General features: G+C 37.9%; 1 protein-coding gene across 1 annotated transcript; it reads right to left on the minus strand.

Annotated features, from left to right (window-relative positions):
- Positions 1-15,287: 15,287 nt before the first annotated feature.
- LOC104903801 (zinc finger BED domain-containing protein RICESLEEPER 2) lies at positions 15,288-17,443 on the minus strand. The gene is made up of 3 exons (XM_048635968.2): positions 16,439-17,443; positions 16,230-16,332; positions 15,288-15,500 (listed from the first exon to the last, which is right to left on the minus strand). The coding sequence occupies exons 1-3, from the start codon at positions 17,264-17,266 to the stop codon at positions 15,445-15,447; spliced, it is 987 nt and encodes a 328-aa protein (XP_048491925.2). The 5' UTR covers positions 17,267-17,443; the 3' UTR covers positions 15,288-15,444.
- Positions 17,444-17,719: the final 276 nt, after the last annotated feature.

Here is a 17,719-nt window from a genome sequence, read left to right on the forward strand (position 1 = left end):
GATGTACTGATTGACAGAATTCTGAAAAGAATCATGTGTTGGTCTTCTAGGAATCTATCATATGCAGGGAGGACTACTTTAGTTAATGTTGTGTTTCTGAGCATTCATACCTACTGGGCTCAGGTGTTCTTAGCTTGCTTCCTCAATATGTTTTACAAAAAGTCACACAAATTTGTAGAGCATATCTCTGGGATGGTGCAACATACCTTCATAAACCCCCTCTAGTCTCATGGGAATGGGTTTGCAGGCCTAAGAAATGTGGTGGGCTAGGAGTAAGGGACTATGTTGTGTGGAATACTGCAGCTTTGGGGAAGTATATCTGGCAAATTGCAAAAAAAAGAAGACACTCTCTAGATAAGATGGATTCATAGTATTTATATTAGAAAAGCAGTTTTGTGGGATTATGTTGCACCAAGTAATGCAAGTTAGGTTGGAAGATGATTTGTAAAGTCAAAGAGAAATTAAGACCTGCATATCAGAACAATATGTGGCTTGATGGCAGTAAAGAGTATACAATTCAGGAAGGTTACCTATGGCTCAGGGGTGACCTGGAGAGAGTGAGATGGCATCATTGGGTTTGGAATTCAATGAATATCCCTAAACACTCTTTTATTGCATGGCTTGCTGCATGGCGGAGACTGAGGACAAGGGAGAGACTTAATCAGGCTGGTATCTGTAGTGATACAAGTTGTTTGCTTTGTAATGATGGGGTTGATTCCTGCCAGCACCTCTTTTTCCAGTGGGAGTTTAGTAGGAGACTTTGCCATGGGTAATGAGATGGCTGCAAATCTACTGTAGTGAGCAGGAAAACTTGTATGTTCCTTGGAGGAAATGGGGGAGAAAATTCAGAAAGAGACACCAACAGAAGGTGGCTTATGCTAGTCTAGCAGCCACAGTGTATCACACTTGGAAGGCACGAAACCATGCTCTTTGGCATGCTGTTGTGTGGAACCCTGAAGTTCTTATCAAGACAATTCAATGTGATATTATCATTAGAATTAAGTCTAAAATCAGTAACAAGTGGAGTGAAAGTGAGTGTATCTGGTTTGAGAATCTTATGATTGCTATTGTGTGAGTCTGTTGTGTAGCCTTACATGCACGCGATGCGTGCGTTAATTTAAAATAGCGTCTTATATCCACGTAAAATGTAAAGTTAAAATGAAAAAACATTCTCAAATTGTTTGCTTTTGTAATTTTTTTTATTCCATTAGATCATTAAGGGTAATTTAGTATTTTTTAACAGAGACACCATCTTCCTCCTCCCTTCGCTTATATAATAGAGATATGTATGTGTGCGATAAATATATGGATGATAACGAAAAACTAATAAAAAAACTATATTGTTTATCGTGATATTTAGTGTATTCAGTTAGTGAACTGTTATTTCGATTAATCAACTGCGTAAAATCACACTAATGAGTAAAGGAGTAGAACGACACTTCATATATTCTAATATTATATATTAAAACCAACGACAATAATAAGGAGTAGAGATCAATTGCAAGCTTTGTACAAATGCTTTATTATTAGAAGCATTATGATTGATATATAAGTTTGTAAATAGCTATGATGATAATGAGAATAATAATAATAAACATAATACGATGATGATAATAATAATAATAATAATAATAATACAAATAGATAAGAATAATAACAATGCTAACAATAGCAATAGTAATATAAATAAAATCAGGAATAATATAACAATAACAATATAAATACTAATAGTAACAACAATAATGCAAATAATAGCAATAACAATAACAAATATAACGCGTTATATATGCATTATGTTGTGATTTATATGAAAAAGTATAAACAAACTATTTCATCAATATATTTAATCTTGGAAAAATTGATTCTAATAATCCAACCTTTGGGCCGTTCGCTCAAAATAATCCAACCTTTTCATTATTATTTAATAATCCAACCTTTTTAGTTGTATCTGCTCATAATGATCCATGAAACCGGTAACCTGTTGAAGTTTGTTAAAAAAAAAAATTCCATTTTTTTTCTTCTCTAACCCTCCCTCCCTATCTCTCTTCCTCCCCCCTTACCACCCTACTCATCACTTCACCAGGAACCCCCTCCCCTGCCTCCCTCACCCCCCCCCCTGCCCTCCCTCAGCACCCCCTCCCCTCCACCGCCCTTCCCGACCCCACTGTGAGCACCCCACCCCTCCCGTGCCCTCCCCTACCCTACTTTGAGCACCCCACCAACCACCTCCCCCGTAGCAGCGCCTCCCCTCCCCCTCCGCCGCATCCCCCTTCGAATCCCCCTCCCCCTCCCGCTCCCCCGCATCCCACTTCGAAACCACCACTACCTCCACCTTCGAACCACCAATTCGCACCACCACCGCCAGCTTCTCCTTCCTTCGCACCTCCGTCGTCCTTCCTTTCCTCCCACTTCGCGGCGCCTTCTGCTGCGTCCTGCAGCCTTCGCGAACCACCACCACTCTCAAACCCAACCTCATTCTTTTTCGCGGTGCTGAGCTTTGCCGGCGAACCACCAGCGCCAGCACCACCGAACTCCCTCTTCCTCTCCCCTGTTTCGGCCTCCTCTGCTTTCTCCTCCTCTTCCTTCGTTTTCCTCTTAATTGAGGAACTAAAATCCTCCTCCCTTCGAATCTCTCTCTCTCTTCTTCTTATTGATGGTGGTGGTGGTGTTATTTGGGGTGGGGTGATATGGGGTTGTTGGCAGTGGTGGTGGCCGGTGTGGGTGAAATGGGGGTTGTTGGGAGGGCAGTGGTGGTGGTGTGGTGGGTGGGTGGGGGTGGGGGTGGGGTTGTTTGGTTATTTTAATTAAGATTAATACTGATTAATTAGATCACAACAAATCAGGGCAAGACACGTGTGCAATTAACCTATTCTAATGGTCACCTACCTGTTTCAACAGGCCACGGTGCATTGTTTGCAAATTGTCCTAAAAGGTTGGATTATTAAATAATAATCAAAAGGTTGGATTATTTTGAGCGAACGACCCAAAGGTCGGATTATTAGAATCAATTTTTCCTATTTTTTTATAATAGTACTTTAAACATTCCTAAATTATTAAATGGCTTTGACAAATAATTTGCTTTTGCAAGTAATCAAAATAGTAAAAGCAATACCGAGTGGAAGTGAACAAAAACAAAATAATCAACAATCAAAGTGGGGTGAGTTGAATTAACTTTTATGTCAAAAAGATAACTTTTATTACAATGATGAATTTCATGATTTATATTTGAAGAATCAAAACAATGATGTTTTTGATTTATTGAAATTAGTTACTTCCTCTGTATCAAATTAATTGCAACAGTTTTCAAATATGGTTGTTTCAAATTAATTGCAACAATCTTTTTTCTATACATGGTAAAGAATAGGAAAAATTGACGATAAAAGTCTCAACTTTGGGTGATAATTTTTAAAAGGTCTGAACTATTGATTAACCTGTGTAGGTCTCAACTTTATGGGGTATTAACTTTTAGCGGGCCTTAGTGACTTGAAATTGACTTAAAAGGTCATAACTTGTAAAACTTGGGTCACACCAGAAGGGTTACTTGAGGGAGGGAAGTAGGAACTAGGTGATATTTTAAAAAAAATCGTCAGTTTTAAGTCACCGAGACCCGCTAAAAGTTAAGACCCCCTAAAGTTGGGACCTACACAGGTTAATCAATAGTTCATTTAAAAATTATCGCCCAAAGTTCAGACCTCTATTGTCAATTTTTCCTAAAGAATATGAGTGTGAATTTACTAAATACCCTTAGTAACATTAATTAACCAATCTTATATTCTCCTAATTTAGACTAACAATCAGATTAGTAACTCCCTCCTAACTTAATGATTCCCACCAATTTTACTTTTTCACTCCTCGCCTTTCAACTACCCAACAAACATTTATGATCAGTTTTAACATGATCATAAATGTTCTTCATCAAACCCCCAACCCAGAACCCTAATTTACTTCACTCCTCAGCCGATTCCATCATTTTCTCTCGATCTCTCTCTCTTCATCTCCCTCTCTATGCATCTTCTTCTCTCTCTCACAATTCTTCTCTTTGTTCATCTTTTCACAGTTCTTTCTCTCTCTCACTGAAATTCCAAAAATGGTGAACACCCAACCCTAATGCATCTCTCTTCATCTCCCTCTCTATGCAGCTTCTTCATCTCCCTAATGATGCAGCGTTTGCTGCAAAATTGCAAGAAGAAACCATCATTTGCAGAGATCTAGCGAATTTCATATCTGATGGCTCTCTGTATGCATGGAAGCTATTTTACTCCGGTGAAGCGGAGAAGTGCTTGACCAAAAATTCCATGAAGGCGTTGGAAAAGGTGATTAAATCTGTTGAGAAGGAGGAGGAGAACAAAGTGGCACAAAAAGGCTACTATTGAACACACCAATCGGTAAGTCTCTCCCTCCAAAATCTAGATCTAGGGTTTCAGCAAGAAGATCGCAGGGGAAGGGTGTTAGAATTACATAACATAATTCGGATGAGGAGAGGGAAAAAATTAGGGTTGTAGGTATGAACAAACCGCCAATTGTTTACGGTTTATTGGCGGTGGGTGCACTTGTCCTTTGTTAAAAGAAATGGGAAAGGGAAGATGCATGAGGAGGTAAAGATGGAGGCTAAGAGTGAAGAGGAAGAAGAGGATGGGGATGACTGTGAGTTGATTTCATGGAGGAAGAAGACGGTTTCATGCGTCACTTCAAGATTTATGAGGAAAATTTATATGACTTTGATGAAGCAGGTGTTCCAAACATACCCTTGAGTCTCTTCCATGAAGGAGAGGATTAGGATCCAAGGCAGCATGCCTATCTACTGTTGCGAACAGGAACTCATTAGAGTTCCTGAGGTTCTGTTATCTTCTCTATCCTATTTCTAAGTAATTTGTGATTATATGTAGTTGCTACCTTATGATGATTTATGATGTTGGTATGTTGTGTGTGCTGAAATTTTTTGACATTGCCAAATCTGTTATGAGTCTCATGGCACCCATAAACATTATTCTCAGTCTCTGTTTGTTGTTTAAATTATCTATGGTTTCATGTTTGGATTGTGTTTGAAAATTGGTTGGATTTATTGTTGGATTGTGTTGGATTTGTTGGTTGGTTGACTTAACTATTGGATTAGATTGGATTGTGTTGATTGGTTGGTTGGACTGTTGGATTGGATTGTGTTGGATGGTTGGTTGGACTGTTGGATTGTGTTTGTTGCATGAGAATTTGGTTAAATTGCATTCCTGTCATGCACTACTACAAAAAAGGGCAAAGATAATTGTTAAATAAGGCTTTACATAACAGTTTTGAGGTGTTATCCAAGTCAATGTAATGTAAAGTAAACATAACACCTGACTGAAGTGTTAAGTTTGCTAGAGAAAACATAACAGTCATTTATAATACACGTTATATCGCTAGATAACACATTTTGTAAATAAGTGTTAGTTTACTATTTATATGAAAAATTGAGAGAAGGAAAATTTAACACTTATCTTGAAAAACTATTATGTTTTCCTATAATATATATAACATATGTTACTTCACTGTCACACTCGTGAAATTCATTTTCCATTTAGGCACATAAATGCATTGTTGTTTATTGATAATATTGCCATATGAGGCGCAATGCCCCTTATATGTAACTATTACGCTTATGGAAAAGTTTGGCAGAAGTTGGGCATTTTCAATCTAACGACCTTAGTGAACTTTGACAGAGAAAAACTTAACAATAGAAAAAATCTAAACCCTAATGCCAGTGCAAAGATGTTTGCACAATGGAGACAATAATAACCGTCGTCGTGCCATCAAGAAAAGAGTGTTTAGATTGGCTTTCTTAAAAAAGATTACTTAAAGAAAGATGGCAAATACATTCTCCTTGAACCTTGCAAGCTTTGCCAGTTCGCTTCCTCAGATTGCAAGATTTTGGACATTGATTATTGCTAAAAAGTAGTTATACCAAGCAAAATTATAGATAATAGGTGTCAAACTGCAGATTGCTAGGAGGTCATCTAATGATTTAATTATATAGATCTGATGTGCACAGTGTAGATAAATGTATGTGATGGCGAATTGGTATGCTCAAGTTTTAAATCCTAAATACAATGCAATTGTCACCTGTCAGTCATAGTCCTTCAATTTGTAGTTCTTCGAAATGTTGGTGGAATGTACTCTGGAGCGTCTCCTCTGGACTAGTACAGCCAAATCACAGTTAAAGTAAATTGTGCAATTATTTTCACCAGTAGTCTCCACAAGAACAAACTCCGTCTTCAAAATGATGAAATCTATTAGAATCTCAAACGATTATTTCTGCGATTGGTGATTTTGTTCAATCTCCCAAACAGAAACTCTATTACGCCTTTCTCCAGCAGCTAACCCATCCCAACCAACCTACGCAAAGATATCGAGATTCATGAGAATACACCATTAAAAGACCTCATCCACCATTAATAAATCTCAAAAGCTTCATGAAATTTCTTCTTCTCACAAACTAATAGAATAACAGAATTATGTTTAAAACTTGCTATTACTTTTTCTCACAAATAAATTTTGAAATGCTCATGGAGATGTGTGATTAAATACAAAGACTTGCATTACCCAACACTTCATGAAATCATTCTAACGCTACCCTAGCAGCAGAAAATGAAGATTAAATTACCAAAATTAATTAAATTAACATAATTTGAACATAGCGATAGAAAATTAACAAAATTAACGCTGCACTAACGCCACCAAAATAAGTTTTTTTTTTTTATGTTTTAGTAATATAAAGGGATAGAAAATTAAGAATTACCTTTAATTGCCGGTAATAATGGCGATTATGGTTGTCGATTTTTCCCGAAACGACTTGCTCGGTTGAATGAACTTGCGAATTCCACGAGGTCTCACTAGTAGAATAAATGCTATTTGCTGCGGTGATATTGCTGCGGTTTTACCTATACGCAGCAATATAACACAAAAAAAAAAATTAGAAATTGACAATATTGCTGCAGTTCTCGCCCAAAACCGCAACAATATTGTCTAACTGACACTTTTTAAAAATAATGTGGGCCCCTGAAAAGCTAATATTGCTGCGGTTTCCACGTAGGACCGCAGCAATATATTAAAAAAATATTTTTTTAATATATTGTTGCGGTCCTACGTGGAAACCGCAGCAATATTAGACTCCCCAAATTATTTAAAATGGCCCCTTTCTCGCTAAACCCTAAAGAAACCACTCAGACGCCCACATCTCTCACACCTCCCTCTCTCCTCACTCTCCTCTCTCTCCCTTCTCAAACTCACGCATCTCTCTCTCCTCTCACGCATCTCTCTTTCTCCTCTCAGATTTAACCACCCACGACATCAGTTTCACGCCTCCCGTCGTTGTTCCTTGCCGGCGAAACCACATCTGCGTCGTTCCAGTTCGTTCGTCGGTCCAATCCTTCGTCGTTCGTGCGGCGGTCCTGTCTTCGTCGTTCGTGTAGATCTAGAGAGGTCCAGTCCTTCGTCGTTCGTGCGGCGGTTCGTCGTTCCAGTTCGTCCTTCGTCGACCGTTTCACTTCGCTCTAGTCGCGGTCCAGTCCTTCGTCGCTCGTGCGGCGGTTCGTCGTTCCAGTTCGTCCTTCGTCGGCCCTTCGTTCTACTCGCGGTCCAGTCCTTCGTAGTTCGTGCGGCGGTTCGTCGTTCCAGTTCGTCCTTCGTCGGCCGTTTCACTTCGTTTTGCTCGCGGTCCAGTCCTTCGTGGAATTTTTTTTTTTTTTTTTTTAAGAGATGTTGTTATTGTTGTAATTATAATAGTTTTGTAATTATTTGTATACGATTACTTTCAGATTTAGTGTTCTATGATATTACTATATTATAGTTGTATGTATTTTTTCTTATAGTTTTTTTGGAGTGACATTTCTATTATTTTGTTGGGTGTTGTTTTTTTTTATGATAATTGTTAAAATTTCTTTTTAGATCTGTTTTTTTTTACTATAATTTTAACTTTTTTACAATCTGCCTTAAATATATTTTAATAATATATTTCAATCTGTTTTTTTGTATTTTTTTTTATGTTTTTGAATTTTGTATAATAATTTTTTGTTATTAATTTCAAGCAGTAATTTTTTGTCTTTCAAATTTAATGGTAAAATGCAAAAAAAAAAAGAAATTTTTTTACCTGCACCAATATCTATTGCTGCGGTTTTGACTAGGAACCGCAGCAATAGATGTATTATAAATCTGATATTAAATTATTATATTGCTGCGGTTTCACTTAAAAACCGCAGCAATATGTTCAAATATTGCTGCGGTTTTAAACCGCAGCAATATATTAGTTAGCTATTGCTGCGCCCTTAATTGTTGCGCGTCCAAATCCGCCGCAATAGACCACTTTTTGACCGCAGCAAATGGCATTTATTCTACTAGTGTCTGTTGGAATCAACCGAAGGGGAACCAAATATGAGTGCCGGAGCTGAGAACCGAAGGCGGGAACGGAGGTGGAAATCGGAGTTGAGCGAGCCGAGTACAGTTCTTGCCTTCTTGGTTCAGTACTTCAATTGCAGAAAATTGTAAATAAAAAAAAGGGTTTAGCAAAGAGTAAGGAATTTTGTTCCTAATTTCTAGCCAAGTAAACGGTTATTTTTTAATATAATAATAAAGCACCACGTTTTCATAAAAAAAAATAAAACACCACATAATAATTTTATGGCAAAGATAACACACATTAAAATAAGTGTTAACTAATATACTATCAATACAAGCTAAGATAACAGTTCTTCTGTCAGAACGTTAAATTTAGACTTTACATAACGGTTGCTAAAGATAAGAGTTAATTTAGCCGTGTTATCTTTGCCTTTTTTTGTAGTAGTGATGGTTGGATTGTATTGATATTTTTGTTGCCCTGAAAACTATTCCTCTGTTTGTTAGTTGGATGCTTGGTTGCTTGGTTGAAATGAGTCATTTACATCTTAATGAACATTTTGTGAGAGATAATAGCCACAACTAATGCTAATGATGAAGGGACTCAACATATCACATTGTGGGTATGAACATACCGCCAATTGTTTACATCTTAATGGTGGTGGGTGCACCTGTCCTTTGTTAAAAGAAAGGGGAAAGGGAAGATGCGTGAGGAGGTAAAGATGAAGGCTGAGAGTGAAGAGGAAGAAGAGGATGGGGATGAATGTGAGTTGATTTTTGGGTGGGAGAATGAGTTTGCAGTAGGGGGGCTTACCATGATTTGTTCATGGAGGAAGAAGACGGTTCCATGCGTCACTTCAAGATTTATGTAGAAAAATTTATATGACTTTGATGAAGGTATTCCTGACATACCCTTGAGTCCCTTCCATGAAAGGGAGGATTAAGATCCAAGGCAGCATGCCTATCTACTGTTGCGAAGAGGAACTCATTAGAGTTCATGAGGTTCTGTTATCTTCTTTATCCTATTTCTAAGTAATTTGTGATTGTGTAGTTGTTGCCTTATGATGATTTATGATGTTGGTATGTTGTGTGTGCTGAAATTTTTTGACATTGCCAAATCTGTTATGAGTCCCATGACACCCATGAACATTATTCTAAGTCTCTGTCTGTTGCTTAAATTATCTATCTATGGTTTCATTTTTGGATTGTGTTTGAAAATTGGTTGGATTTATCGTTGGATTGTGTTGGATTGGTTGGTTGGTTGACTTAACTATTGGATTAGATTGGATTGTGTTGATTGGTTGGTTGGACTGTTGGATTGGATTGTGTTAGATGGTTGGTTGGACTGTTGGATCGGATTGGACTGTTGGATTGTGTTTGTTGCATGAGTATTTGGTTAAATTGCATTCCTGTCATGGTTGGATTGTGTTGGAATTTTTGTTGCCCTAAAAACTATTTCTCTGTTTGTTAGTTGGATGCTTGATTCGTTGCTTGGTTGAAATGAGTCCCTTACATCTTAATGAACATTTTCTGAGAAATAATAGTCACAACTAATAATGCAAATGATGAAGGGACTCAACATATCACATAACCCATGTTCTGGGCTTCGAGTTTGAATGCACTTTGTGGTTCAAACTTGTTGAGGAATCAAATATGGGTTATGTGTTGATGACTCTGTTAATCCCTGATGCATTAGAGAAGTCAAATGATGTTAAGTTATCAATTTAGTGATTTGTCTGCCATATACAACTTGGGTGGGTAGTTCTAATAACATGATCTCATTTGTAAATAAAAATAGTAAAACATAAATGCAACTCTTAATTATCATTATCTTCATAACATGCATTACATTATATGACCGCTTCAACATTTACATATTTATACAAAAGACACATAACCATAACTTCTTAATATTCCTTCTACACAAAAAGATGTCAAACAAAAAAAAAATTCATCATGTTCCTCCTAATACTTAGTCTCTGGTTAGGTGTAGCAGTCATCAATAGTTGCATCAATAGCAGTCAGCAATGCCAAAAAAAATTAATGTAGCCCCCTCACCTAATCTGCATCCACTTCATCCCTTTCATTGAAGTTATGTACATTAGAAGATATAGGAACCTCCCTTTCATTAAGGTACTTAACTGCCTCACCAAGTAGGGATTGTTCAACCTCCACATTCTCTGGCAATTTCACAATTCTTTGTAAATGTGCCTTTCCATGATCAGGATTCTTGTAATTGTTACCCCCTTTGTCCTTCATAATTTCAGTCATCACATATAGTAAGTACGATTTTTTCACCAAATACCCCTGACAAATCAAGAAATTCACAATATACCCTCAATGTTTCAACAATTCACCATATACCCCTGACATTTCATTTTTGCACACCAAATACCCTTTTTTTAACGTCCGTTATTTCTCCGTTAGCTTTATTTATGATTTTGCCATTATTAATCCTAAACCCTAATTCTAATCTAACCCTAACCCTAATTAACCTAACCCTTATCCTTACCCTAATCTTAAACCTAAAACCTAAACCCTCACCCCAAACCCTAACCCATCCAGCCCACCACCCCTCCACCCCAGGCCCAACCCCCACCCCCAGTCGCACTCCTTCCCCCTCCCCTCCACCACCGCATCCCCTTCCCTTCCACCGCCGCATCCCCCTTCCCCTCCCCCTTCCTCTCCGCCCCTACCCCTCCCCCAATCTCGCAACCCCCGTAGCCCAAAAATTTGAAAACCACCACCCTTCCCCCTCCCCCTCCCTTGTAGCCCAGGAATTCGAAACCCCCCCCCCCACCACCCTCCCCTTCGATGCCGAAAAACGCAGACCAAACGGACGAGTGGTGTTTTTTAGGGGGGGGGGGGAGTTTTCGGGACCTTTCGCCATTGTTGAGAGCTTCAAAGGAGGAAAATGAAGATCGAAGCTATAGAAGGGGACTGGGGAAAGGCGCGTGAACCGTTTCACGAGAAATCGAAGGGGAAGGATGGCGTCTGAGGAAATCGACGGAGAGGAGGAGGAAATCGACGGGGAGGAGGAGGAGGAGGAGGAAATCGACGGGAAGGAGGAGGAGGAAATCAACGGGGAGGGGGTGGGGGAGGGGCAGCGATGATGGAGTAGGAAATCTACTGGGAGGGGAGGGGTGGAGGCTGTGGCGGTGGAGTGGAGTGGAGTGGTGGAGGAGGGGTGGGGGCTGAGGTGGATGGGAGGGGGAATGGTGGGGCAGGGCTGTCATGGGCTTAGGGTTATGGGTGTGTTAGGGTTTAGGGTTAGGGTAATAATTAGGGTTAGAGTTATGTTTAGGGTATTAGGATCTTAGGGTTAGTAGTTAATGGTGGCAATATTGTAAATAAAGCTAACGGCTACTTAACTTCCGTCAGAAAAAGGGCACCTGGTGCACAGTTTTGAAAAGTCAGGGGTATATGGTGAATTTTTGAAACATTGAGGGTATATTGTGAATTTCGTGATTTGTCGGGGGTATTTGGTGAAATAACTGTAGTAAGTATACCCATGCAAACTTAATCTTTTGTGCGTCATAAAAGTCATATGCATCTTGAACTCTAGCTATAAGCTCATCTACATTATGTGGAAATGACTGATTTTGAATTGATTGAAGTGCCGTAAATAAACATAAATCCAACAAATTGAGATCAGGGGATTGGGGTGGTTGGTTTACCATTTGTATGTCGAACTCATTCTGTGTTGCAGCTTGTTTGAATTCCATATCATCATCTGATATCTGTAGTCTTGCATTATCCTGCTGCAATTGAATGTTCCTTGGTAAAAAGACAGACCAATTTTGCATAATCTTAGGTATGACATTGTCAATTAGCATTCTTCTAATGACTTCTTTTGTGACTGATTCAACCACACCTTTGTTTCGATAGTCCCTGCTTCTCTGTTGCAACCTATTTTCTTTGCTTTTACATAATGAACAAAAGCGAAAATCCTATACTTTCCATCATGATGGATTTCCAATCCATTTGAATCATAAATTGGCCTCCCAATAACACCAATGAACATAATTTTTATCCTAAACCTCTTAGATTGACAACACCTATATGGGTCCAGAAGGTAAGAGATAAAATCTCCTCATTTCTGGGTTTAGGTAGAACCATTTCTCATCTATGTATATCGCATTTTGCATGTCATGGCATATTGCTTTTGTAGTTTGTGTAGGAGGATAGATATGGCTTAATACCCACTTCATTCTTGTCAATTTGTGTGCCTCTATCACTCTTGGATGTGTACTTGATGTGTGTGACCTGAGTTTCCTTTTTTTCAACAACCTTGCAACAGTAGAGTGTGGAAATTTGAGTGCTCCTGCAAAGCTCCTAATTGTTGTTCTAAGATGCAATGGGACAGATTGTAAAAACACATCAATATAGTGCTTAGGTTTCCTACCACATTTCTCATATCTCTTGTGCATAACATCAATTGCATGACCTTCAGTTTTTTGTAGATGTGATTTATAGTACTTTTATGTACACCTAATTCCTTTGCAAGTTTACTTTGAAATCCCCATTTCATTACCCCCCCTCCCCCAATTCTCATTTAGTAGTAGACAATCAACAAATTTTCTCCTTTGTGCTAGTGTTAGACATGTTCTGTGCCGTGTAATAATTGCATTTATGTGTGCTTCTTCTTCTGTAATTTCTTCCTCCTCATCTTCAATTGCTTTTTGTAGCTCAAAATCTTCCCACAGTAGCTGCTCAATTGAGAAGAAGCTTGGGTCATCAAGTCCTCCATCCTCCACAATGCAAATTCATTAATTATGTGATGCAAATTGATTTTTTTGAGATTTTTTTGTTGTACAAAGTTATGGGTAGAACTAATTTAACTACGGTGCTGTGTGGGCCCTGTGTAATTGTTGAAATTTTTTTTTTAAACAATGAAACAGTGAAGGTAGGAGAAGAAGAGGAGAGAGGAAGAAATTATAATGTAATGAAATGAAAATAACATTTGCTTTTGGCTCCAAAAAGCTGAAAATTTGGAGCCAAAAAATTTGACCATTTGCGGTCCCCACAGCCCCACTCCCCCTCTTTTTTTTCAGCCAGTTTTCCTTTCGTTTACCCCTTGGCCCCACTTTTTCTCTCATTATTAATATACCCACAAATTCTAAACTTTTGCTCTAATCTTACCTTAAGAAATTTTGCCTAGAAGTCTGTGACGAAGGATTGTTGCAATTAATTTGATACGGAGGAAGTATATGAATTTATAAATAATCATAAATCCATAGTCGATACAAGTGATACAATCATGTAGGTATTTTTCCGAAATAATCATAAAAGGGTCTTGTATATTAAATTTTGACTACTAAGAATTCAACTTTTATATTTGTCTAGTTTTTTTTTTTTGAGGGGATATATTTTTCTAGTTATTAAGGTGTCATATCATTGTACGCCAATAATTTAGGTAAATTAAAAAATTACGAAATTAGATTTTACATTTTGAAACAAATCAGTTTGAGTATTTGAGACAATTGTATTCTATAATTTAAAATTGTTTCATTCAGTTTGATTCGATTTAGTTTAAAATAGTTTTATTCAATTTCATTCAGTTCAGTAAATAAAAGTTTAATTCAATTCAATTAATAACAGTTTTATTCAGTTCAGTTAAAAAAAGTTTGATTCAATTCAGTTAAAAACAGTTTTAATCAGTTTGATTCGGTTAAGTTAAAAACATTTTGAAATAGTTTCCAGTTAGACTCAATTCATTTTCAGTTTAGTACAGCTTAAATCGATTTTTCATGCAGTTACTTTCAGTTTGGTATGTTTTCGGTTAAGTTTCAGTTTAATTTCAGTTCAGTTAATTACAGTTTACTTTAATCTGATTGACTTGTCGTTTTTAACTTTTCAGTTATGAGTCAATTCAGTTTAGTTTATTCAATTCATTTGATCAACAATTTGCGGTTTAACCATCGATTTTCAACCAAACTGACAGCACTTACTGCAAGCAAGACTGATCTAGTATCAAAGAAAGCATAGTTCATTCGACAGTTTGGTGGCGAGGTTTTTCTTACACTGACCAGTTGACCACCCATCTAAAGCCTGGAAAGTTTGTAGGCAGCTTCGGTAAGATGAGGGGCTTAAATCTCGACAGCAATTGACATAAGGTTTCACACTTTCACTAATGTATGTCTATCCAAGGAGGACTGTGCACCGGTCCAAAACCTAACCGAACTGGAATTTGTTTGGGTGCTTTTAGATGGACCTGATTTAGGACCGATAGGATTTCTGTAATATTTAATTCTTTATAAAAAAAGAAACAAAAGCCAACATTGCAGAAAACCCACAAGTCTTAAACTACTACTGTTCGTCTGCTCAAGTTAGAGCTAATCATTTTGGCCCGGCTCGCGGCTCGGCCCGATTTTGGGCAAACATTTTTTGGCCCGCGACCGGGCCCGGCCCAATTCTTTTTTTTTGGGTTTGGACGGGCTTTAAATGACTTTTTAGTCAATTTTTTGGCTCGACTCGATTTTGGTCCAAAAAGCCCGCTCATTTTGGCCCGAAATAGCGGACTTTGGACACAAAATTTCGGTCCGACATATGGGCAATTTTGGCGCGGCCCGAGCCATACTCATCTCCAGCTCAAGTCTACCCAGAGGTGATCATGAGCCGGACCGCGCCTAAAAACATTTGCCTATAGGTCGTACAGGGCCCAAATTTTGTGCCAAAAGCCCGCTATTTTGGGTCAAAATGAGCAGACTTTTCAAGTCAAAATCGAACCGGGCCGAAAATAGACTAAAAAGTCATTTTTTGCTTGTCCAAAGCCCGTCCAAAGCAAAAAAAAATCGGACTGGACCGCGCCCGACCGCGAGCCGAAAGTTCTGCCCAAAACCCGACCCAAAATCAGGCCGGACCTGGCCAAAATGATCAGCTCTAAGTATACCGCCTATAATTTCTATGTTAAAAGGTTCAATGAATCAAGTAGTATCAACTCAGATGAGCATATTGAGGTTAAAAAAACATAGCAATGTTCGAAATTACAAACAAAACAAAGCATGTACTACATTATAGAGAACCTCTAGTTCATCATAGAGTCCATGACTAATGACTCCAATATCTTTCTTGATCCACTGTTCATATTAAAGGATCCACGTTCACAACATCTTCCTCCAAGTTGTTATTTTCGAATTCTGTAAAAAACAAAACACAGATAGGTTCAAAAAAATCCCCACACAGAATAACAAAGTTATATAAATTAGAAATCGCTTGAATGTTAGGAACCTCATTTCACTAATTCAATTTCATTGTACTAAGCAGAAAAGTCTAGAAATAGTTCTTCACTCTTATTTGCAAGGATCCCAGTTTTTTTTAGTAAGTCCATACAATTCCCAGGTCGCGTCAAAGCATTTTGCAAAGATGAGACGAAAGATTTAGATAGACAGAAGTGAAAGCATGAAAATTCATAATGTCAGAAATAGGAACAGGTTCATAATTCCACCAGGTAGTAGAAAGCTGATTACATTGGACGCGCATATAAAATGTCTTTGAACATGCACCAATATGCAGGCATGAAGCACCACAGATTCTATTAGCAGTAATATGTAACAATGTAATAATGTCTCATCAATCTAATAAACTAATTTCCTTGCCCCCATTCAATGGTTTTTCTTTTTTACAAAGGCAAAGGGCAGGTGGAGAGAGGCTAGCAGAACATATGGATCTAGTCTCTAAGCTCAATTACTATCTCCAATGAAAGCTTATTCAGTTGAAATGGAAGATTTTGATTCAATTGGTAATAATGTGTATGGACAGTAATTTTCCAATTTTCTCTTCAAATTACAGTATACAAGTCTTCCGCGTCAACTCCCAGAAAAAGGAAAAAAAAGCATTAATAAAGACTAAGTAGAGAGGATAATTACCTTCCTCAAGTTCTAATAATTCTGGCAAAGTTTCCTCCAGATCAACTCTCTGTTCTCCTTTCGGTCGAAGCCAGTCTTGTGCACATACAAGAGTTTGTACCATCTTTCATTGAACATGAAGTGGAAGTTAAACAAAAATAAAGTTAAATACGAAATTAAAATGAAATTAACAAATCATTTTTTCTATAAAAAGAGATAAGATGCAGTACCATGGGAGGCAGAGCACTCCTATACGGATCAAGCTGACAACCTCCCACACTAAAACTTGTCGATAATGGAATGGCTAATATGTCCCGTGCCATTCGTGAAACGATCGGGAACCGATGTCCATTATTACCCCACCATGATAAAGTATCCGATTCTTCTTTCTCTCCAATTTGTTCATTCAAATACCTATCAAACTCACTTATCATACACCCACTAGTTCCTTTCATCATCGTAACTCTATCCTTGAGACTTTTCATGTAGTCAACAAAACTTCCTAAACCATCCTCCTCCATTGGCGACAATTCAATGTTTTGCCTACTTTCAGGTACCAAAGAGGAATGCATGCTTCTATACTCCTCGAATAAAGAATAAGCATAATTCTTCACAGCATTAGCCAACTCCTCGCCTTTTTCCTTACCATACATATCCATAAGTATCAATTGAACACCTATTAACTTGGAATGTGGATCAAGAATCACGGCAATATAAATCAACATGTTCATTTTCTCCACGTTGCCCCAATATTTATCATACTTTTGTTTCATTGAAATTGCCATAGCTTGAAAATCAAGATCCACATTTTGCACCCACTTTTTCAATATATCGTTTAAAGCCATAATTTCATATAGACCTTTGTTACTTGTCACATAGAGTGAATTGGAAATGCGGCGAGTAAACAAGTAGAAACCCTCCAAGAACACAACCAATCTCTCTATTTTTTTCCAATCATGAGCATCAGGAGGTCTTTCGTTAAGTGAAACACCCATCTCATCAGGTAGATTTAACGCACTAAAAACACGTTGAAATTTCATTGCCGTTTCTAACATCATATAGGTAGAGTTCCAATTGGTAGGGTCATCAAGACACAAGTAACATTTGCTTTCAACATTAAATTTTTGAGCAAGATCTTTAAACCTTCGCTTCCTTGCTGGAGAGACCTTGACAAACTTTACAGCATGTCTTACCCTTTCAATGCACAAACCGTTTAAAAGAGGTTAGGAGTATTCAAACACATGTGCAGCGAGTTCTTTTTGTATATAGCTCTAATCTAGCTAGCCTCCTGTTGTTTTATATTGGGCTACCTGGTCCAGCCCATGTTATTTTATTACTAACCTAGCTTGGCTTTCTCTTCCTTGTATATATTTTAAAACCCTTAGGCGCAGCTTTCTTTTTCTTAGGTTGTAATATACTACTGTATTACTTTTCTTGATATGAAAGAACACAAAAGCAAATTCCTTTGCACTCATCTCAACATGTCTTACTTTCCATCATTGGGAAGATGA

The sequence above is a fragment of the Beta vulgaris genome, chromosome 9, assembly GCF_026745355.1.
Source record: "Beta vulgaris subsp. vulgaris cultivar EL10 chromosome 9, EL10.2, whole genome shotgun sequence".
NCBI lineage: Eukaryota > Viridiplantae > Streptophyta > Magnoliopsida > Caryophyllales > Amaranthaceae > Beta > Beta vulgaris.

Coding starts and splice junctions, on each gene's coding strand:
- LOC104903801 (XM_048635968.2), bottom strand. CDS start 17,266: ATGATGTTAGAAACGGCAATGAAATTTCAACGTGTTTTTAGTGCGTTA. Junction 16,333..16,438: donor GGAGTGCTCTGCCTCCCATG/GTACTGCATCTT, acceptor GTTCAATGAAAG/ATGGTACAAACTCTTGTATG. Junction 15,501..16,229: donor ATTATTAGAACTTGAGGAAG/GTAATTATCCTC, acceptor TGTTTTTTACAG/AATTCGAAAATAACAACTTG.